Here is a 23137-nt window from a genome sequence, read left to right on the forward strand (position 1 = left end):
GAGCCACAGGGCCAGATTCTGTGCCAGAGGCACGGCCAATGTTGCTTCCCCCAGGTAGGCTGACTCCCCTCAACAGTACTCAAACAGGAGTAACACACACAAAAACTGCTGGTGGACACAGCAGGCCAGGCGGCATCTATAGGAAGAGGTACAGTCGACAGGCGGGCTGGGACCCTTCCCACTTTCAAATCTCTTACTGTCTCTTCTTTCAGTTAGTCCTGACGAAGGTTCCCGGCCCGAAACGTCGACTGTACTATTTCCTATAGATGTTGTCTGGCCTGCTGCGTTCACCAGCATGTTTTGTGTGTGTTGCTTGAATTTCCAGCATCTGCAGATTTCCTCATCTCAAACAGGAGTACTTATTGTCAAAGGATACAGCCACAGGGGTACTTTGTTGTTTCTGACTCTTCCCGTTCCCTCTCCTGACTGTGACCCACTTGTCTGTCTCCCTTGGCCCCGGTGTGACCACCTGCCTATAACTCCTTTCTGTCACCTCCTCGCTGTCCCTGACCAGACGAAGGTCATCAAGCTGCAACTCCAGTTCCCTAATGCGGTCCCTTAGGAGCTGCAGCTCAACACACCGGGTGCAGATATGGCCGTCTGGGAGGCTGGGCGACTCCAGGACCTCCCACATCTGACACCGAGCACAGAAAACCGGCCTCACACGCATCCTTCCTTTCTGCAATTAACACAGGTAAACCTACCTCGCCTCATTACCACCTAAGCCCATTGAGCCAAAGCCCTATCACTCTGCTGCCCACTGGATATGGCGGTCTTCTTTTTAAACTTTTCCTGCTCTCCTGGCTGACATCACGTGCCTGCGCAGTCTTGCCTCTCTTTTACCCCGAGTAGTAAAATGCCTTCGCTCCGGAAATCCTGAGCCGTTCACTCACAGCCTCCTTGCTTCACACCTAGTGTTGAGCAAACAGAGAGCCTGCAGAGAGACTTCGATAGTTTAGGGAAATGGGCAAAGAAGTGGCAAATGAAATACAATGTTGGAAAGTGTATGGTCATGCACTGTGGTGGAAGAAATAAACGGCCAGACTATTATTTAGATGGGGAGAGAATTCAAAATGCAGAGATGCAAAGGGACTTGGGAGTCCTTGTGCAGGGTACCCTAAAGGTTAACCTCCAGGTTGAGTCAGTGGTGAAGAAGGCGAATGCAATGTTGGCATTCGCTTTCTAGAAGTATAGAATATAACAGCAAGGGTGTGATATTGAGGCTCTATAAGGCACTCGTGAGACCACACTCGGGGTATTGTGTGCAGTCTTGGACTCCTTATTTTATAAAGGATATACTGACATTGGAGAGGGTTCAGAGAAGATTCACGAGAATGATTCCAGGAATGAAAGGGTATGGGGAATGTCTGGCAGCTCTTGGGCTGTATTCCCTGGAGTTCCGGAGAATCATAGAAACATTCTGAATGTTAAAAGGCTTGAACATATTAGATATAGCAAAGTTATTTCCCATGGTAGGGGAGTGTAGGATAAGAGGGCATGACTTCAGGATTGAAGGACATCCATTTAGAACAGAGATGCAGAGCAATGACTTTAGTCAGAGGGTGGTAAATCTGTGGAATTTGTTGCCACGAGTGGCTGTGGGGGCCAAGTCATTGGGTGTGTTTAAGGCAGAGATAGGTTCTTGATTAGCCAGGGCATCAAAGGGTATGGGGAGAAGGCAGGGGAGTGGGGATGACTGGAAGAATTGGATCAGCCCATGACTGAATGGTGCAGCAGACTCGATGGGCTGAATAGCCTATTTCTGCTCCTATATCTTATGGTCTTACGGACACGACAAGGCTCCTTTAACTCCCTTCGTGGTCCCTGAGTGGCGTTTTGAGCACGTGAGTGCAGAGCTGGTTGGCCTGTTGCCCCCATCCTGCTGGTTTACTCATCTCCTCACCATCACCGATAGGACCACACGTTGGCCAGAGGCAGTGCTGCTGTCATCGAGTTCAGTTGTGGAGGTGGCACGAGTGTCCGCTGGCTTGTAGATCACTCGGTTCAGACCAAGGGATGCAGCTTACATCTCAGCTTTGGTGTGCGGCTGCCCTTGACCTGGGGGCCCAACTGCACTGGAGCACAGCTTGCCCCTCAGGTCAACGGTCCATGCACAGTTCCACCGTTCGATGAAAGCCACTCTCCATGCATGCCTCAGTGACGGTTGTTCTGTGCACAGACTGCCATGGGTTATGTTGGGCCCGAGGACCACCCCGCGCCCCCCAAGGCGAACCTTCGGTCCTCTTCCACAGAGTTCATTTTCAGGGAACCCCTGTGGGTGCCGGGAGAGTTTCTCCCAATGTCCACGGTCCTGTGGTCAGCTTTGCAGCAGCAGTCGGTTTTATGGAGAGTGCCAAACTTTAGCTCTGAGGCTCACAACGCAGCACGGTCTGCTGTGGATGCACGTGTTGCCGGGTCTGTGGGAGGCAAAGTATGTGTTTGTGCATCATGATTGACATCGGGGTCCCCTACGGTCGCCATATGACGGCCTGTTCTGTGTGTTGGAGCAGGGGATACGTTTTTGACACTGGACTTTGGAGGTATTCGGGACATTATTTCTAATGAGTGTCTCAAGCCTGCCCATTTGGACCTGGATTCTCCAGTGGAAGTAGCACAGCCCCCAGAGAGAGGCCGGTATCCCACCTCCACACATCCCAACATCGACTGTTCTTCCTCCGTGGCACCTGCCCGTCAAGGCAGGAGCAGGTTTGGCCAAGTTTTGCAGGCCCTGCTCGTTTGGCTTTGTGTGCTCAGGTGAATTCGGGGTGGGAGGGGGTGGCGGTGCAGTGGGGTAGCATGTGTAGGGACTCCGCAATTCCATTAGGCAGAATTCATCCAGACTATTAAGGGAATAAAGTGTACGTTAGAATTCATTACACTCATGTCGATTTTGCCAACACGCCTACAAAATAGAACATAGCGCATCACAGCACCTTACGGGCCCTTTGGCCCATGATGTTCTGCTGACCCAGTAACCTATGGGGTTGTGTGTGTGGGTATTAGTGTCTGTGTATGAGGGTGTGTATGTGCATGTGTGACAGTGTGTGTGTGTATGCCATGTGTGAGGGTGTATGTATGTGTGAGGATAGGTGTGTGAGTGTGTGTGTATGTGTGAGAGTGGGTGGGTGTGTGGGGGTGTGTGTAGGGTTGTGTGTGTGAGGATGGGTGTGTATGTGTGTATGAGACTGTGTGCATGAGTGACAGTGTGAGGCTGTGTGTGTGTGTGTGTGTGTGTGTGTGTGTGTGTGTGTGAGAGGGTGTGTGTTGGAGTGTTTATGGGGGTGTGTGGATGTGTGGCTGTGAGTTCATGTCGATGCTACACTAAATTGTCCCTTGAAGATTTTTTACTTCACCTTCACTGCCATACTGAATCTGCTGACATTGATGACACAGCACTGAAACCCAGCTTGGGTATGTTATCAAGGTGAACAGTCTGCTTCAGTTGCAGACAGTGAAGCTCCTTTTATAGAAACATAGAAATATGGAAAACCTACAGCACAATATAGGCCCTTTGGCCCACAATGTTGTGCCAAACATGTATTTAATTTAGAAATTACCTCTATTTTTCTAAGCTCCATGTACCTATCGAGGAATCTCTTAAAAGACCCTATCGTATCCACCTCCACCACCGTTGCCAGCAGCCCATTCCACGCACTCACCACTCTCTGCGTAAAAAACTTACCCCTGACATCTCCACTGTACCTACTCCCCAGCACCTTAAACCTGTGCCCTCTTGTGCTAACCATTTCAGCCCTGGGAAAAAGCCTCTGACTATCCACACGATCAATGCCTCTCATCATCTTATACACCTCTATCAGGTCACCTCTTATCTCTGTCGCTCCAAGGAGAAAAGGCCGAGTTCACTCAACCTATTCTCATAAGGCATGCCCCCCAATCCAGGCAACATCCTTGTAAATCTCCTCTGCACCCTTTCTATAGTTTCCACATCCTTCCTGTAGTGAGGTGACCAGAACTGAGCACAGTACTCCAAGTGGGGTCTGACCAGGGTCCTATATAGCTGTAACATTACCTTTCGGCTCCGAAACTCAATTCCACGATTGTTGAAGGCCAATACACCGTATGCCTTCTTAATCACAGAGTCAACCTGTGTAGCAGTTTTGAGTGTCCTATGGACTCGGACCCCAAGATCCCTCTGATCCTCCACACTGCCAAGAGTCTTACCATTAATACTATATTCTGCCATCATATTTGACCTACCAAAATGAACCACCTCACACTTATCTGGGTTGAACTCCATCTGCCACTTCTCAGCCCAGTTTTGCATCCTATCGATGTCCCGCTGTAACCTCTGACAGCCCTCCACACTATCCACAACACCCCCAGCCTTTCCTAGGTGGGCACCACTGCAAATGCCAACATTTATTGCCCATCCCTGCCTACCCCCTGAAAGGGTAAAGGTGATCCGCCACCTTGAACTGCCGCAGTCTGTGTGAGGAAGGGAACCCCGCAGAGTTGATAGGGATACCGTTCTGGGCTTTCGACATGGTGATAGATATCCCAGCCTGGGAGTGGAATCTGAGGACAGCAGTGTTCCCCTACACCTGCTACCCCCTCCATACTGGGAATAAAGGTCACAGATCCTTCTCAGTGCAATACATTGGAATTTCCCTTTCTTTGAAGACCATAGGACCCAGAGACGTAGTAGCAGAATTAGGCATTCAGCCCATCATGTATGTTATGACTAATTTATTATCCCTTTCTACCCCATTCTTCTGACTCCATCTCATAACCTTTGACACCCTGACTAATCGATAACTTATCAGCCTCCGCTTTAAATATACCCAATGACTTTGCCTCCCACAGCCATCTGTTGCAACAAATTCCACAGATTCATCACCCTCTGGCTAAAGAAATCACCATTTCTTTAAAATTATCATTTATTTTTTTCAATGTTTCCCTCCACAATGTCAAACACATCAAACCTTATCTGGCAACGTCCCCATGTGTGGTTATTTAGTTACAGGTCTCTATCTCTCTGTGTGGTTGTTTAGTTACTGGTCTGTATCTCTCTGTGTGGTTATTTAGTTACCGGTCTATATCTCTCTGTGTGGTTGTTTAGTTACCGGTCTATATCTCTCTGTGTGGTTGTTTAGTTACCGGTCTGTATCTCTCTGTGTGGTTATTTAGTTACCGGTCTGTATCTCTGTGTGGTTGTTTAGTTACCGGTCTGTATCTCTCTGTGTGGCTGTTTAGTTACCGGTCTGTATCTCTCTGTGTGGTTTTTTAGTTACCGGTCTGTATCTCTGTGTGGTTATTTAGTTACCGGTCTGTATCTCTGTGTGGTTCTTTAGTTACCGGTCTGTATCTCTCTGTGTGGTTGTTTAGTTACCGGTCTGTATCTCTGTGTGGTTATTTAGTTACCAGTCTGTATCTCTCTGTGTGGTTGTTTAGTTACCGGTCTGCATCTCTCTGTGGTTATTTAGTTACCGGTCTGTATCTCTCTGTGTGGCTGTTTAGTTACCGGTCTGTATCTCTGTGTGGTTGTTTAGTTACCGGTCTGTATCTCTCTGTGTGGTTGTTTAGTTACCGGTCTGTATCTCTGTGTGGTTATTTAGTTACCGGTCTGTATCTCTCTGTGTGGTTATTTAGTTACCGGTCTGTATCTCTCTGTGGTTATTTAGTTCCTGGTCTGTATCTCTGTGTGGTTATTTAGTTACCGGTCTGTATCTCTGTGTGGTTATTTAGTTACTGGTCTGTATCTCTCTGTGTGGTTGTTTAGTTACCGGTCTGTATCTCTGTGTGGTTATTTAGTTACCGGTCTGTATCTGTGCGTGGTTGTTTAGTTACCGGTCTGTATCTCTGTGTGGTTATTTAGTTACCGGTCTGTATCTCTCTGTGTGGTTGTTTAGTTACCGGTCTGTATCTCTGTGTGGTTGTTTAGTTACCGGTCTGTATCTCTCTGTGTGGTTGTTTAGTTACCGGTCTGTATCTCTGTGTGGTTGTTTAGTTACCGGTTTGTATCTCTCTCTGTGATGCTGTCTCCTTGCTGATCCACTGTCAGTATCATCAGCACATTTGACTATGCACATAGTCCCTTCACTCGAGACTCAAGATTGTTTCATGTCATTATCAGTGCACAAGAACTAAATAGTTCTCACTCTGGAACTGATGCAGCAGAAAATAAGCAGACAATAAAACAGAGAGCACACTTATACAGTCATAAGTTTCCAGCCTCCCGGGTAACCACATCTGCAGTAGCTTGAGCTGCAGCTTAATAACGTTCGGGTCATATGGGGGAACGAGGGGACAGATGGGAACTACAGGGAGGTTGCAAGAGTCAAGTATCTGGATGACTATCAGGAGAGGGAAAGGTCATGGACAGCCAATATAGATGACCCCTGCGGCCATTCCCCTCAATAATAAGTACACCACTTTAAATGTTCAAAGGTTCATTGTATTATCAAAGCGTCTATGCAGAATACAACTTTGAGATCTGTCTTCTCCCAATAGCCATGAAATACAGAAAATCCATGGTAGCCATTGAAGGAAAAGACATCAACCCCACCCCCATGAAAAAGAAAAAGAAACAAAAACTCGCAAACCTAGTACCCCCAAGCCCTCCTTCACATAAAAACTAACAGATCACCCCCCCCCGAGAAAACAGCAGCTAGAACAACAAACCCCAAACTCCCTCTCTCACACACAAAATATAAAAGATCTCCCACATGGGAAAAAACCACCAAAACCCCTCCCTCACACAAACTAACATATGTCCCACAAGGACATCAAACTCCAAACCCCCAGCCACCCAATTGGCACAAGAAAGAAAGAAAGCAGAGAAAACTGAAGGAGGCCGGTATTAACTACAGTCCACACCAATAATCACTAAAATCTCAGAATTCTGAAAACAGCCTCTGTCAGCATTGAGGAGAACAACCATTCAAAGTTGGTCCTTCCTTGGAGAGTGACGACCGACCCGCTGCTGGGGGGCATGACCAACTTGAGGGAAGCCTCAGTGACCAATCTCTGGCACTGTGACTCAGCAAGGAAGAGGAAGACGAGGACTGCAGTAGTGATAAGGGACTCCATAGTCAGAGGAGTAGACATAAGATTTTGTGGACGTGATAGAGATACCAAAATGAACTACCATACACTTACCTGGGTTGAACTCCATCTGCCACTTCTCAGCCCAGTTTTGCATCTTGTCATTGTAACCTCGGACAGCCCTCCACACTATCCACAACACCCCCAACCTTTGTATTATCAGCAAATTTACTACTCCATTTCCTCATCCAGGTCATTTATAAATGTCACAAAGAAGAAGGGTCCCAGAACACCACTGACGCACACCACTGCTCACCAACCTCCATGCAGAATATGACCTGTTTACAGTCACTCTGTGCCTCCTGTGAGCAATGTCTTCCACAGTGAAGACTGATGTAAAATATTTATTTAGTTATTCAGCATCATTTTCCTCATCCCTTTACATTTTCCACCTATCACCTCTCAGCTTCTTGCTTCATATCCCCTCACCTATCACCTGCATATACTCCTTCGCCTCCTCCCACCTTCTGCCTCCTTCCTTCCCAGTCCTGACGTAGAGTCAGCCCCAAATGTCAACAGTTATTACCCTGCATTGATGCTGTCTGACCTGCCGAGTTCCTTCAGCATTCTGTTTGTGTTGCTGCAGATCCCAGTACCCACAGACTCCTCAGTCCATACTAATCAGCTTGCTCCCTTTTATCTACTTTGTCTATTCCCTTCTCAAAGAGATCACCTCATCGTTTTGAGAAAACCAGGTTGACTTTGTTGATTATCTGGCAATTTTCTCGGTGTCCTAACACCATCTCTTTCATAATGAATTCCAGTGTATCTCTTCTTCAGTTGTTAGGCTGAATACCCAGTTGTTTAATTCCTGTTCCTCATTCAACAGCAATGTCACATCGAGTACAACTCACTCTACTGCTGCCACGAAACAGCACATTTCACAACACCTCTCAGTGATAATAAACCTGAGCTGGATTTCTTTCCAGTCCTCTGGGATGTCTCTGGAAACCGGGTGATTTTGGTGGATTACAGCAGCCAAATGTTCTGATGCTGAGACCCTTCATCTGGCCTCCATAAATGCTGCCGAGTTTCTCCAGTGTTTTGTGTGTGGTGGGCAGTGCATTAGTGTACTTAGAAAGACAGAGTTTATACAGCACCTAAATGGGCCGTGCGGTATCTCAGTGGTTAGCGTGGTGCTATTACAGATTGGGGTTCGAGAGTTCAGACTTTAATTCCAGCTCTGTCTGTAAGGAGCTCGCACATTCTCAGAGTACTGTGTAGCTTTTCTCCAGGTGCTCAGTTTCCTTCCGTACTCCAAAGACATACCGTTAGGCTAATTGGCCTGTGATTAGGCTAGTGTTGAATAGGTGGGTTGCTGGCCAACAGAGCCTGGATCTCTAATAATTAAATAACTAAATAAACAGGCCTTTCAGCCCATCCTGTCTATGCTGAGCTGTTATTTTGCCTGTTCTCATTGTCCTGCCCATGGACTACAGACTGACTTACCCCTCCCATCCAGAATGTGAGAACTCCCATGGCTGGCTGGGTGTATTAGAACCGAAAGGAACCGCAGAATACAGCATATTGGGATAAATCCATCATTTTCAGTCCACCTCGGAATGGTCACGGAACAATACCTGGGCCTTAACTATTTGCAACCTATATGAATGGCTTGAATGGAGGGACCAGAGCCAAACATGCTAGTAATACAGACAGCCGCTTCCTTTCAAACTCCAAGGTGCAGACTGACAAACACAGGGGGCTTGTAGTTCCACGGTTTGTCCTGGACTCCATCTCAAAGTTCATAAAATCAAGAGGGAGAGATAAGGTCACAATCCTTTGCCCCAGGGTACGGAGTTTGAAACTAGAAAGCACAGCTAAATTGAAAGGGGAACGGTTTAAAGTTCAAAGCTCCAAGTACATTTATTATCAAAGGGCAATATGTATACCATATTCAAGCTTGAGGTTCATCTCCTTACAAAAAAAAAACACAACCTCTAGAAAAAAACATGCAAACAATAAAAATAAGCAAATAACATTCAGAATTAACTTTCAGGAAAGTGAGTGCATAGCCACGAAGCCAGCCGTCACTGCAGATGATTCAGGAGCCCATTAATTGCAGACCATATGAAGCAATGTTAGCAGAGCTGGGACGTTTCTCTTTGGAGCGTAGAAGGATGAGAGGGGACTTGATAGAGATTTACAAGATTATGAGAGGCATAGATAGGGTGGATAGCCAGTACCTGTTTCCCAGGGCAGGTATAGCAAACGCCAGAGGGCATATGTACAAAGTTAAGGGAGGGAAGTTTAGAGGAAACATCAGGGGTAAGTTTTTTACACAGAGGGTTGTGGGTGCCTGGAATGACTTGCCAGGGATGGTGGTGGTGTCATGGTCTGGTCCATGAAGTCTGCATTCTGGTTCACGGTCCGGTCCGTGGATTCAGGACTCCAGGTCTTCCAGCTGTCCCTTGTTTGAGTTAATCATTGGCACCTGATTCCCATCTTTAGGCTTGCAATATAAGTCGCCTTGGGATTGAGTGTGGGCTGTTGGTTTGTCTTGTCATGTCCCTACTGTAGTCAATTCCTATTCCTTGTACTTCAGTGTCTGTGTCTTGCATTTGGGTCTGTTTCCAGCATCCCATTGTGACAGGTGGAGGCTAAAACATTCAGGGTATTTAAGAGCCTCTTGGACAGGCACATGGGTGAAAGAAAAATAGAGGGTTATGGGTTAATGTGGGTTTAGTACTTTCTTTTAAGGAAAGTACTAAAGTACTGCAAATGTCACTCCGCTATTTAAGAAGGGGGCAAGGAAGCAAAAAGGAAATTATAGACCTGTTAGCTTGACATCCGTGGTTGGGAAGTTGTTGGAGTCGATTGTCAAGGATGAGGTTACAGAGTACCTGGAGGCATATGACAAGATAGGCAGAACTCAGCATGGATTCCTTAAAGGAAAATCCTGCCTGACAAACCTATTACAATTTTTTGAGGAAATTACCAGTAGGCTAGACAAGGGAGATGCAGAGGATGTTGTGTATTTGGATTTTCAGAAGGCCTTTGACAAGGTGCCACACATGAGGCTACTTAACAAGATAAAAACCATGGAATTACGGGAAAGTTACATACGTGGATAGAGCGTTGACTGATTGGCAGGAAACAGAGCAGGAATAAAGGGATCCTATTCTGGTTGGCTGCCGGTTACCAGTGGTGTTCCACAGGGGTCCGTGTTGGGGCCGCTGGTTTTTACGTTGTACATCAACGATTTGGATTATGGAATAGTTGGGTTTGTGGCTAAGTTTGCTGATGATACTGTTACGTACCCCGTAACTGGGTTGCCAAACCAGCAGAAATGGATCACTCAGTTGGAGTCTGGAGTACTAGAACTAAGTAAGTTTTATTAAAGAAACAAGCAACACAGTAATCGAAAGGATAATAAATGCAACAGTTCAGCGATGATAAACACACATGTGCACAGAATTAAGATAACAGCATCAATCAAGCTCTATCGTTGTCTAGGGGTAAATGACCAAATTTCAAAGTGACTCAAAGTTCAGTCCAGTTTAGTAGTTCAGTTCGCAGTAATCGTTGCCATGGCGATGGACAACGTGGGGGGAGAGAGAGAGAGAACAGGAACAACTCATCATTCAGACATGGCTTCACTCACAGACCGGCGATATGGCTCACAAGCAACTTTTTGGGCGGGTCCTTGGTGATGTCACCTGAGGTCACCGACTGTGACCCCTCCTCCAGATGCGGTCGATCCTCTGCAGTGAACCCGGCACCCAGGCAAGGGCGGACACACACCGGGTTCCCGCTGATCGTACCTTTCCACCCTGGCCGTTGTCCGATTCTTCTCACCCACTCGTGAGAGGCGCACCGCTTCCAGGGTCTCGTTACCTCGGGTGGCGTGTGTGTCTGCCTTAGCGAACCAGTCCCTTTTTATCCCCCTGCTGGGGTATCGCCTGTCCATCACTTCAAACAGTTCAGGGTTCAAAGGGGGAGCCGCTCCAGACAGCTCTCTCTCCCACATCCCTTCATTACACATCTCCAGACGCTGCTCCATTGTTCCTTATCTCTCCTTCCCCTGAGGGCAGGTGGCAGACCACTTGCTGATTGTCACTGATGCTAACCTAGGCCGGCAAACATCTTAATTTTATGTGTATTCTCGTCACAATACAAAAATAGGTGGAGGGGCTGGTAGTGCTGAGGAAACAGAGAGTCTGCAGAGAGACTTGGATAGATTGGAAGAATGGGCAAAGAAGTGGCAAATGAAATACAATGTTGGAAAATGTATGGTTATGCACTTTGTCAGAAGAAATAAATGGGCAGACTATTATTTAAATGGGGAAAGAATTCAAAGTTCTGAGATGCAACGGGACTTGGGAGTCCTCGTACAGGATACCCTTAAGGTTAACCTCCAGATTGAGTCGGTGGTGAAGAAGGCGAATGCAATGTTGGCATTCATTTCTCGAGGAATAGAATACAGGAGCAGGGATGTGATGTTGAGGCTCTATAAGGCGCTGGTGAGACCTCACTTGGAGTACTGAGGGCAGTTTTGGTCTCCTTACTTAAGAAAGGGTGTGCTGATGTTGGAGAGGGTACAGAGAAGATTCACTAGAATGATTCTGGGAATGAAAGGGTTAACATATGAGGAATGTTGTCCGCTCTTGGACTGTATTCCTTGGAGTTTAGAGGAATGAGGGGAGACCTCATAGAAACATTTTGAATGTTGCAAGGCATGGACAGAGTGGATGTGGCAAAGTTGTTTCCCATGATGGAGGAGTCTAGTACGAGAGGGCATGATTTAAGGATTGAAGGGCGCTCATTCAGAGCAGAGATGCAATGAAATTTTCTTAGCCAGAAGGTGGTGAATCTGTGGAATTTGTTGCTACGGGCGGCAGTGGAGGCCAAGTCATTGGGTGTATTTAAGGCAGAGATTGATAGGTATCTGAGTAGCCAGGGCATCAAAGGTTATGGTGAGAAGGCGGGGGAATGGGACTAAATGGGAGAATGGATCAGCTCATGATAAAATGGCGGAGCAGACTCGATGGGCTAAATGGCCGGCTTCTGCTCCTTTGTCTTATGGTCTTATATGGGTTGTCACAACATCGAGGGCCGAAGGGCCTGTACTGTGCTCAGTATTTTAGTGTCTTCTAGTGTCAATCAGGATACAATCAACATCCACCTTAAGTATACCAATGGACTTGGCCTTCACCGCACTCTGTGGCAGAGCATTCCATAGATTTACTAATCTCTGACTAAAAAAATTATTCTTTATCTCTGTCCTGAAAGGTCACCCCTCAATTCTGAGCCTGTGCCCTCTAGTTCTGGATACCCTCACCATAGGAAACGTCCTCTCCACATCCACATTATCTGGTCCTTTCAACATTCATTACATTTCAATGAGATCCCCAACATTCTTCTAAATTCCAGTGAGTACAGGCCCAAAGCTGCCAAACTCTCTTCATATGTTAGCCCCTTCATTCCCGGAATCATCCTCGTGAACCTCCTCTGGACTTTCTCCAATGACAACACATCCTTTCTGAGATATGGGGCCCAAGACTGTTGACAATACTCTAGTGTCCTTCCTGCCAGACCATAGGATTTTATCTTGTTAAGCAGCCTCACGTGTGACACCTGTGATTTTCAAATGCCTTCTGAAAATCCAAGTAAACGACATCCACTGCCTCTCCTTTGTCCACTCTGCTTGTTACTTCCTTGAAGAACTCTAACAGGTTTTTCAGACAAGATTTCCCTATACAGAAGCCATGCTGACTTTGACTTATTTTATCATTATTCTCCAAGTACCCCGAAACCTCATCCTTAATAATAGACTTCAACAACTCTCTAACCACTGAGGTTAAGCTAATTAGCCTATAATTTCCTTTCTTTTGTCTTCCTCACTTCTTAAAGAGTGAAGTGACATTTGCAATTTTCCAGTCCTCTAGGACCATGCCAGAATCAAGTGATTCTTGAAAAATCATGACCAATGCATCCATTATCCCTTCAGCAACCTCTCTCAGGACTCTGGGATGTAGTCCATCATGTCCAGGTGACTTATCCACCTTAAGACCTCTCAGTTTGCCATGCACTTTTTCCTTTGTAATAGCAATGACACTCACTCCTGCTCCCTGACACTCACGGACCTCTGACGCACTGCTAATGTCTTCCACAGTGAAGACAGATGCAAAGTGTTCATTAAGTTCATCTGCCATTTCCTTTTTCCCCATTACTACCTAACCAGCATCATTTTCCATGGTCTAATGTCAACTCTCACCTTCCTTTTACTCTTCAGAGAACTGAAAAAACCTTTGGTATCCTGCTTTATATTATTGTCTAGTTTGTCCCCATATTTCATCTTTATCCTTCTTACAGCCTTTTTAGTTGCCTTTTGTTGGATTTCAAAAGCTTCCTAATCATCCAACTTTCCACTCACTTTTGTTACCTTATATGCCCTTTCCTTGGCTTTTATGCTGCCCTTAACTTCCGTTGTCAGCCACGGTTGCCTACCCCTGCCATTTGAGAGCTTCTTCTGTGGGACATATCTATCCTTGTGTACTATTCCCAGAAACTTCAGCCATGTTTGTTTTGTCGTCATCCCTGCCAGTATCCGCCTCCAATCCACCTGGGCAAGCGCCTCTCTCATGCCTCTGCAATTCCCTTTATTCCTTTGCAATACTGATACATGTGACTTGTGTTTCTCCCTCTCAAACTGCAGTATGAATCCGATCATGTTATGATCACCGCCTTCTTTTATGTTAAGCTCCCTCATAATATCTGGGTTATTAGACAACATCCAGTCTAAGATAGCCTTTCCCCTTGTAGGCTTCAGCACAAGCTGCTCTAAAAAGCCATCTCGTAAGCATTTAACAAATTCCCTCTCTTGCTAATTTTCCCAATCCTCTTGAATATTTTTCCCCATTACGATTGTGTCATTACCCTTCTTACATGCCTTTTCCAGCTACCTTTGCAATCTCAACCCTATACTGTAGCTACTATTTGGAGGCCTGTATATGATTCCCACAATGGTCTTTTTACCCTTGCAGATTTTTAACTCCACACAAAGCTTCAACATTCTCTGATCCTATGTCCCCTCTTTCTAAAGATGTAATTCCATCTCTTACCAACAGAGCCACACCACTGCCTGTGTCTTCCTGCCTGATCTTCTAATACAAAGTATATCCTTTGATGTTAAGCTCTCAGCTATGGCCTTCTTTCAGCCATCACTCAGTGATGCCCACAATGTCATCCTGACCAATCTCGCATTTAAATACAGCACCTTCGGTTCTGCTTCTTCACCCTTTTGAATTTTGCTGCCGTGGTACAATTTCACTCTTTGCTCCATCTGCATTTGTACCCAACCATTGGTTTGTCCTTCCTTATATCATGTCACATCCAACATCCATCATCTGCTGACTCATCCTTAGCTCTATCATGCTGGTTCCCATCCCCTTGCTGTATTAGGTGTCAGCTTTAGAAGGATGTCGGCAAATTAGACCAGCTCCTTGGTCAGCAATGATGAATTAGTATGAAGGGCCTGATTCCATCTGTGTGCAATGTCAGTGGTCATGACCTTGACACTGGAGGACTTCCTGCTCTGCCTGGGTCTGGACACACAGTCAGACAGTTCTTGGGATGGGTAGTGCACATGATCTCAAAATGAGATGGTACAGATGTTCCAGAAATAGTGCAGATGATCCTGGGATGGGACAGTGCAGACATTCCCAAACAAAATGGTGCAGATGTTTCTTGGGACCAGATGGTGCAGATGTTTCCAGGGATGTCACAGATGCATCCTAGGATTTTGCAGATATTTTCTAGTATGGAGTGGGAAACCTCACCCAGCTGTTGGTGCAGGAACAACTGTGCCCTCATGAATCCTCCTTCAACCCAGATATCCCCCTCTCCATCTTTCACCACACCCACTGATTTTATCCATCCCACCAGTAACTTCCTGGAGACACCACTTTCCCAGAGGAGCCAGGACACTCAGTGTTTCCTTCTGTCATTTGCTTTTCATCTTTCCTCATCACTCACTTGTCCCACACTGGTCATCCAACGCCATACCAGAGTGAAGGGCCAGTTATGCAGCAAGAGATCAGACTCAGTGAGTAATCAGACACTTTGAACTGCGGGCAAGAGACAGTTTTGCCCTAGGTGGTTGAGGGGAAATGGGAGGGGATGGATGAATATCTGGAATTCCCTGACCTGTAACTGTGGAGTTTCAGTCACTTTCAATCAGATCAGGACTGTTGGATCTAGAATCAAAGTTCAAAGTAAATTTATTATCAAAGTACATATATGTCACCATATACAATCCTGAGATTCATTTCCTTATGGTCAGTAGATCCATAATAGAATAATAATCATAGTAGAATCGATTCAAGACTCCACCAACTGTCCACTCATCCAATGTGCAAACAACAACAAGCTGTGACGAATAAATCAGCGATGAATATCGAGAACATGGGATGAGGAAGTCCTGAAAGTGAGTCCTCAGGTTGTGGGAACTTGTTCGTGTTGATGCAAATGAGGTTGAGTGAAGTTATCCCCTTTGTTTCAAGAGCCTGATAGTTGAGGGGTAATAATTGTTCCTGAACCTGGTGTTGAGAGTCCTGAGGTTCCTGTACCTTCTTCCTGATGGCAACACTGAGAAGAGAGCCTGGCCTGGGTGGTGAGGTCCTTGATGATGGAAGTTGCTTTCCTGCAACAATGCTCCATGTAGATGTGCTTATTGGTGGGGAGGGCTTTACCCGAGATGGACTGGGCCATATCCACTGCTCTTTGAATAGTGATGGAGGGATTTAAGGTGGGGGCTTATATGGGAGGCAGGATTTGACGGCTGGCACAACATTGTGGGCCGAAGGGCCTGTATTGTGCTGTACTATTCTATGTTCTATGTTCTTTGTAGGATTTTACATTCGAGGGTATTGGTGTTTCCATGCCAGGCTATGATGCAGCTAGTCAATATACTCTGCATTACACATTTATAAAAGTTTGTCAAAGTTTTAGATGCCATGCCAAATCTTTGCAAACTCCTAAGGAAGCAGAGGCACTGCTGTGGTTTCTTCGTAATTGCATTTACGTGCTGGGCCCAGGACCGATCCTCTGAAATGGTAACACCAAGGTACTTAAAGTTGCTGACTTTAATCAAGGAATATTGGGATAGTGCAGGGAATGTGCAGATTGGTCATGTGATGGTGATAGCAGAGCAGATCAAGGGACTGATTGGCCTCCCCTGCTCCTAAACCTTTTGTTGATGAGGAATTGTTTTACCAGCCAATGGTACAAAGACAGGGGCGGGAACCAGCCTCTGCTCTCAGAAAGAAGGAGGCAACTTCTGTCCCTCGTTTCCCAACTCTCTGCGGTTTCACAAATGCTGTCACTGAATGTTTCAGAGATGTACAACTATTTATAGTGAGACACCAAACATCATTCTTCAACACGCACGAAAGCGTACGGTGTATTGGCCTTCATGAATCGTGGGATTGGGTTTAGGAGCCGAGAGGTAATGTTGCAGCTATATAGGACCCTGGTCAGACCCCACTTGGAGTACTGTGCTCAGTTCTGGTCGCCTCACTACAGGAAGGATGTGGAAACCATAGAAATGGTGCAGAGGATATTTACAAGGATGTTGTCTGGATTGGAGAGCATGCCTTCTGAGAATAGGTTGAGTGAACTCGGCCTTTTCTCCTTGGAGTGATGGAGGATGAGAGGTGACCTGATAGAGGTGTATAAGATGATGAGAGGCATTGATCATGTGGATAGTCAGAGGCTTTTTCCTAGGGCTGAAATGGTTGCCACTTTTTAAGGTGCTGGGGAGTAGGTACAGAGGAGATGTCAGGGGTAGGTTTTTTACTCGGAGAGTGGTGAGTGCGTGGAATAGGCTGCCGGCGACGGAGCTGGAGGCAGGTACGATCGGGTCTTTTAAGAGACTTTTGGATAGGTACATGGAGCTTAGAAAAATGGAGGGCTATGGGTAAGCCTAGTAATTTCTAAGGTAGGGACATGTTCGCCACAACTTTGTGGGCCGAAGGGCCTGTATTGTGCTGCATGTTTTCTATGTTAACACTCCAGTGATGGAGTTATCCAGCTAACAAACAGGGTGTGGGCCAGTGGAGCACAGAGAGGCTTATCAACGTGTATCCCTGAAAAAATTAGTGTGTGCGTATTCCTGAATTTCACTCAGTACCTGACCTCAGGAGGGTGTGATGGGACAGCGTGAAGGAACTTTACTGTGCCTGACCCCGGGAGTGTGTGATGGGGTGGTGCAGAGTGAATTTCACTCTGTACCTGACCCCGGGAATGTGTGATGGGACAGTGTTGAGGGAGCCCTCTCTCTCTGATCCTGGGAATTTCACTCTCTGTTTGACTAGAAGTATTTATTGTGATGGTGTGGAGGGAATATCATTTTGTGGCTAACCCTAGGAGTGTGTGATGGGATGGTGTGGATGTAACTTCAATCTGTCTGACCCCAGGAGTGTTTGATAGGATGGTGTGTGGGGAGTTTCACTCTGTGTCTGATCCCAGGAATGTGTGATGGGCTGGTGTGGAGGGAGATTCAGTCTGTGCCTGACCCTGGAAGTGTGTGATGAGGTGGTGTGGAGGGATATTCAGTCTGTGTCTGATCTCAGGAATGTGTGATGGGACAACGTGGAGGGAGTTTCACTCTGTGCCTGACCCAGGGAGTGTGTGATGGGCTGGTGTGGAGGGAGATTCACTCTGTGCCTGACCCCGGAAGTGTGTGATGAGGTGGTGTGGAGGGACATTCAGTCTGTGTCTGATCTCAGGAATGTGTGATGGGACAATGTGGAGGGAGTTTCACTCTGTGCCTGACCCAGGGAGTGTGTGATGGGCTGGTGTGGAGGGAAATTCACTCTGTGCCTGACCCTGGAAGTGTGTGATGAGGTGGTGTGGAGGGACATTCAGTCTGTGTCTGATCTCAGGAATGTGTGATGGGACAATGTGGAGGGAGTTTCACTCTGTGCCTGACCCAGGGAGTGTGTGATGGGCTGGTGCATTGGGAATGTCACCCAGTGCCTGACCCCAGGAGGTGTGTGATGGGCGCCTGTCCCTGTGTCTGACCCTCTGTCCTCTCAATTTTCAGGAGAATCCATACATGTGTTATAACGAATGTGACGCTAGTACCCCTGAGCTGGCACACCCACCTGAGCTGATGCTAGATGATGAGGGCCGCATCCCCAACACCTTTTGGCAGAGTGTCTCCTGGAAGAGTTTCCCCAAACCACTGCTGGTCAACATCACCCTGTCCTGGGGCAAGAGTATTGAGCTGACCGAGGACATCATCATCACCTTCGAGTCGGGCCGGCCGGAGCAGATGGTCCTTGAGAAGTCCCTGGACCATGGGCGGACGTGGCAGCCCTACCAGTTCTATGCAGCTGATTGCCTCAATTCCTTTGGGATGGAGCCGCGGAGGGCAAAGGAGCTGAAGTCGGCCTCCGTGTTGGACATAATCTGCACTGAGGAGTATTCTAGGGGCTACGTGTGGAAATTGGACAAGATGGTGCGCTTTGAGATACAGGAGCGATTTGCACTGTTTGGAGGCCCCCGACTGCGGGATATGGCCTCACTCTACGGTCAGCTTGATACCACCAAGGAGCTCAGGGACTTCTTCACGCTGACGGACCTGCGGCTCAGGCTGCTGAGGCCCGCCACCGGGGCCACCAGTGTGGACCAGCAGAGACTCTCCAAGTACTTCTACGCAATCTCCAACCTAGACATCCGTGGCCGGTGAGAGCAGTTTGCCTTTGCAACACTCACAGCTTAGTCACAGGTCAGAGAAACATCTGGAAAACACGGTCAGGAAGTCATATCAGGCATGGGTCAGGGAAACATCTGGGGAACAGGATGAGGAAAAATTGGGGCACAGGAGCAACAAAACAGCTGGGACATGGATCAGGAAATGTCTGGGAAGCAGGATCAGGGAAACAGCTGGAGCATAGGATCAGGGAAACATCTGGAGCATGGGTTCTATGGCACAGGTTCAAGAAACATCTGGGTCACAGTCAGGAAACATCTGGGACACGGTCAGGAAACATCTGAGACACGGGGGTCAGGAAGCATCTGGGACACAGGGTCAAGAAACATCTGAGACACAGGGGGTCAGGAAACATCTGGGACACAGTCTGGAAACATCTGGGGCACAGGGTCACGAAACATCTGGGACACAGGTTCAGGAAACATCTGGGACACAGTCAGGAAACATCTGGGACACAGGGTCAGGAAACATCTGGGATACAGGGTCAGGAAACATCTGAGTCACAGGGTCAGGAAACATCTGGGACATGGTCAGGAAACATCTGAGACACGGTCAGGAAACATCTGGGACATGGTCAGGAAACATCTGGTGTACTTGGTCAGGACAAAATTTCAGGATGGTGTCAGGGCAACATTTGTGATCTTAAGGCTTTAGCTCTTCAATTCTTCAATGAAGAGAGGCTTTACTCAGAGAAAGCAAGGAAAAGAAGAACTCTTTTTTTTCCTTTGTCTTCTTTATATGTTCAGCTAGGACAGGAGAGCTGTTAGGCAGGATAGTGCAATGCTCCTTTTGTGGGATGTGGGAAGGCAGGGAGATCTCCAATGTCCCTGATGACTACAACTATGAGGTATGTCCAACTGCAACTTCTAACTAACCACGTTAAGGAGATGGAGCTGAAACTGGGTGAACTCTGGATCCTTCAGAAGTCTGAGGGGTGATAGATAGGACATATAGTGAGATAGTTACATCCAAGGTGCAGGACACAGGAAACTGGGTGACAGGAAGGGGAAGGGGATTAACGAGCCAGTGCAGATTACCCCTGTGACCATCTCCCTCAACAACAGATTTCAAAGGTACAATTTAACGTCAGAGAAATGTATACAATATACATCCTGAAATGCCTTTTCTTTGCAACCATCCACGAAAACAGAGGGTGCCCCAAAGAATGAATGACAGTTAAATGTTGGAACCCCAAAGTACCCCCCAGCTCCCCTCCCTCCTGCACGTAAGCGGCAGCAAGCAACAATAGGTACATCACTTTGGATACTGTCGGTTGGGGCGGGGGGGGTGGTGACATAACCGAGGCAAGTCACTGAATCTGCCTTTATGACTAAGAAGGGAATGGGGAAGAGGAGATACATCATGTTCAGAGGAACAGACAGGAGGCTCCGTGGGCAAGAATGAAACTCCCATATGGTGTGTTGCCTGCCGGGTGCCAGCGTCCAGGATATCTCGGACGGAGTCCTCAGCCAGAAGTCGTGTCCACGTAGCTACCAATGACACAGGTAGGACGAGTGACAAGGTTCTGCATAGGGAGCTCAGGGAGTTAAGTACTATGTTAAAGGGCAGGTCCTCCAGGGTTGTGATCTCAGGATTGCTACCTGTGCCACATGTTAGTGAGGCCAGAACTAGGAAGATTATACAATTTAGTATGTGGTTAAGGAGTTGGTGTAGGAGGGAGGGCGTGAGATTTTTTGACCATTGGGCTCTTTTCCAGGGAAGATGGGATCTGTAAGGAAAGGACAGTTTGCACCTGAGCGGGAGGGGAAAAAATAACCCAGTGGACAGGTTTATTAATGCTGCACAGTGGGGTTTAAACAGAGTTGCAGGGGGATGGGAACCAGATAGTTAGTAGAGAGGTTGTGGAGGCAGATGTTGGTAAGATGTTGGTTAGGAATCAAAAGGTTGAGCATGGTACAACAAAATCAAAAAGGGTGAATACAGGACTGAAGGTGTTGTATTTGGATTAGGGCACTATATGGAATAAGTTAAATAGACTTGCAGCACAGTTACAGATTGGCAGGTATGATGTTGTAGGTATCACTGAATCATTGCTGAAAGATTATAGCTGGATGCTTAATGTTCAAGGCTACACATTCAATCAAAAGGACAGACAGGGAGTCAGAGGGGGCGACATTGCTTCTTTTGCTAAAAATGACATCAAATTATTAGAAAGAAATTACATAGGGTGGGAAGGTCTTGAATCATTGTGGATAGAGCTAAGGAACTGCAAGGGGAAAAAAGTACCTGATAGGACTTGTATACAGTAGTGAGGATGTGCCCTACAAATTACAATGGGAGATGGAAAATGCATGCCAAAAAGGCAATGTTACAAAAGTCATGAGGGACTTCAGTATAGATAGATAGATACTTCATTGATCCGAAAGGAAGTTACAGTGTCACAGCAGCATTACAGCTGCTGGGAGATGGGAAAATGAAGTTGGTGCTGGATTACAACATGATTACAGAAGAGAGAATTTTTGAAGTGCCCAGAGATGATTCTTTAGTTCAGCTTGTGGTTGAGCCCACTAGAGGAAAGACAATTCTTGACTTGATGTTGAGCAATCAACTGGATTTTATTAGAGAATTTGAGGTAAAAGAATCAGGGGAAAGTAATCATAATATGATCATATTCACCCTGAAATTTGAGAAGGTAAAATCAGATGTATCAGTATTACAATGGAGTAAAGAGAATTAAGAGGCATGAGAGGAGTTGGCCAGAATTGATTGGAAAAGAACACTGGCAGGGATGACGGTAGAGCAGTAATGGCTAGAATTTCTGGAAGCATTTCCTAAGGCACAGGATATATACATTTCAAAGAGGAAGAAGTATTATAAAGGGAAGATGACACAACCATGGCTAACAAAAGAAGTCAAAGCCAACATAAAGGCAAAGAGAGGGAAGTCCAGAACGAGGGGTCACAGTTTGAGGATAAAGGGGAAGCCTTTTAGGACCGAGATTAGGAAAAACTTCAGAGTGGTGAATCTGTGGAATTCTCTGCCACAGGAAACAGTTCAGGCCAGTTCATTGGCTATATTTAAGAGGGAGTTAGATATGGCCCTTGTGGCTAAAGGGATCGGGGGTATGGAGGGAAGGCTGGTACAGGGTTCTGAGTTGGATGATCAGCCATCATCATACTGAATGGTGGTGCAGGCTCGAAGGGCCGAATGGCCTACTCCTGCACCTATTTTCTGTTTCTATATAATAGAGCAAAAATTAGAGGGAAATTAGTGGGAGGCTTTTAAAAGCCAACAGAAGTCAACTAAAAAAAGTCATTAAGAAGGTAAAGATGGAATGAGAAAGTAAGCTAGCTAATAATATCAGAAAGGATACCAAAGGTTTCTTCAGATACATAAAGTGTAAAAGAGAGGAGAGAGTGGATATCGGACCACAAGAAAACAATGCTGGAGAGGTAGTAATGGGGGACAATGAAATAGCGGTTGAACTGAATAAGTATTTTGCATCGGCCTTCGCTGTGGAAGACACTAGCAATATGGTGGAAGTTCCAGGTGTCAGATGGCATGAAATGTGTGAAGTTACCATTACTAGGGAGAAGGTTCTGGGGAAACTGAAGTTGCCTGGACCAGATGGTGCACACCCCAGGTTTCTGAAAGAAGTGGCTGAAGAGATTGTGGAGGCATTAGTAATGATCTTCCAAGAATCACTAGATTCTGGAAGACTGGAAAATTGCAAATATCACTCCACTCTTCAAGAAGGGATAGAGGCAGATAAAAGGAAACTATAGGCCAATTTGTTTGATCTCAGTGATTGGGAAGATGTTGGAGTCAATTATTAAAGATGAGGTCTCAGGGTACTTGGAGGCATATGATAAAATAGGCTGTCATCAGCATGATTTCCTCAATGAAAAATCTTGTCTGACAAATCTGTTGGAATTCTTTGAAGAAATAACAAGCAGGATAGACAAAGGAGAATTAGTTGATGTTGTGTACTTGGATTTTCAGAAGGCCTTTGACAAGGCCCCACACATGACGCTGCTTATCAAGCTACGAGCCCATGGTGTTACAGGAAAGAGACTAGCATGGATAAAACAGTGCCTGATTGGCAGGAGCCAAAGAGTGGGAATAAAGGGAGCCTTTTCTGGCTGGCTGCTGGTGACTAGTGGTGTTCCAGGATCTGTGTTGAGACCAATTCTTTTTATGTTACACATCAATGATCTGAATGATAGAATTGATTGCTTTGTTGCAAAGTTTGCAGACAATAGGAAGATAGGTAGAGGGCAGATAGTTTTGAAAAAGTAGAGAGGCTACAGATAGACCTAGACGGATTAGGAGAATGGGCAAAGAAATGGCAAATATCCCCTAACATTTGCCACATTACTTCCGTAGATTTCC

The 23137-nt window shown here is 46.4% G+C and overlaps 1 protein-coding gene across 3 annotated transcripts in view; it reads left to right on the plus strand.

The window, feature by feature from the left end:
- ntng1a (netrin g1a) overlaps nt 1-23137 on the plus strand; it is a 253551-nt gene that overhangs the window by 63572 nt on the left and 166842 nt on the right. For all 3 annotated transcript variants that reach the window (XM_063065084.1, XM_063065083.1, XM_063065085.1), the window contains exon 2: nt 18113-18756. In XM_063065084.1, the coding sequence (XP_062921154.1) occupies nt 18113-18756 (644 nt within the window). The remainder of the gene's footprint in view (nt 1-18112; nt 18757-23137) is intronic.

This window comes from Mobula hypostoma, chromosome 12, assembly GCF_963921235.1.
Source record: "Mobula hypostoma chromosome 12, sMobHyp1.1, whole genome shotgun sequence".
Classification (NCBI taxonomy): domain Eukaryota; kingdom Metazoa; phylum Chordata; class Chondrichthyes; order Myliobatiformes; family Myliobatidae; genus Mobula; species Mobula hypostoma.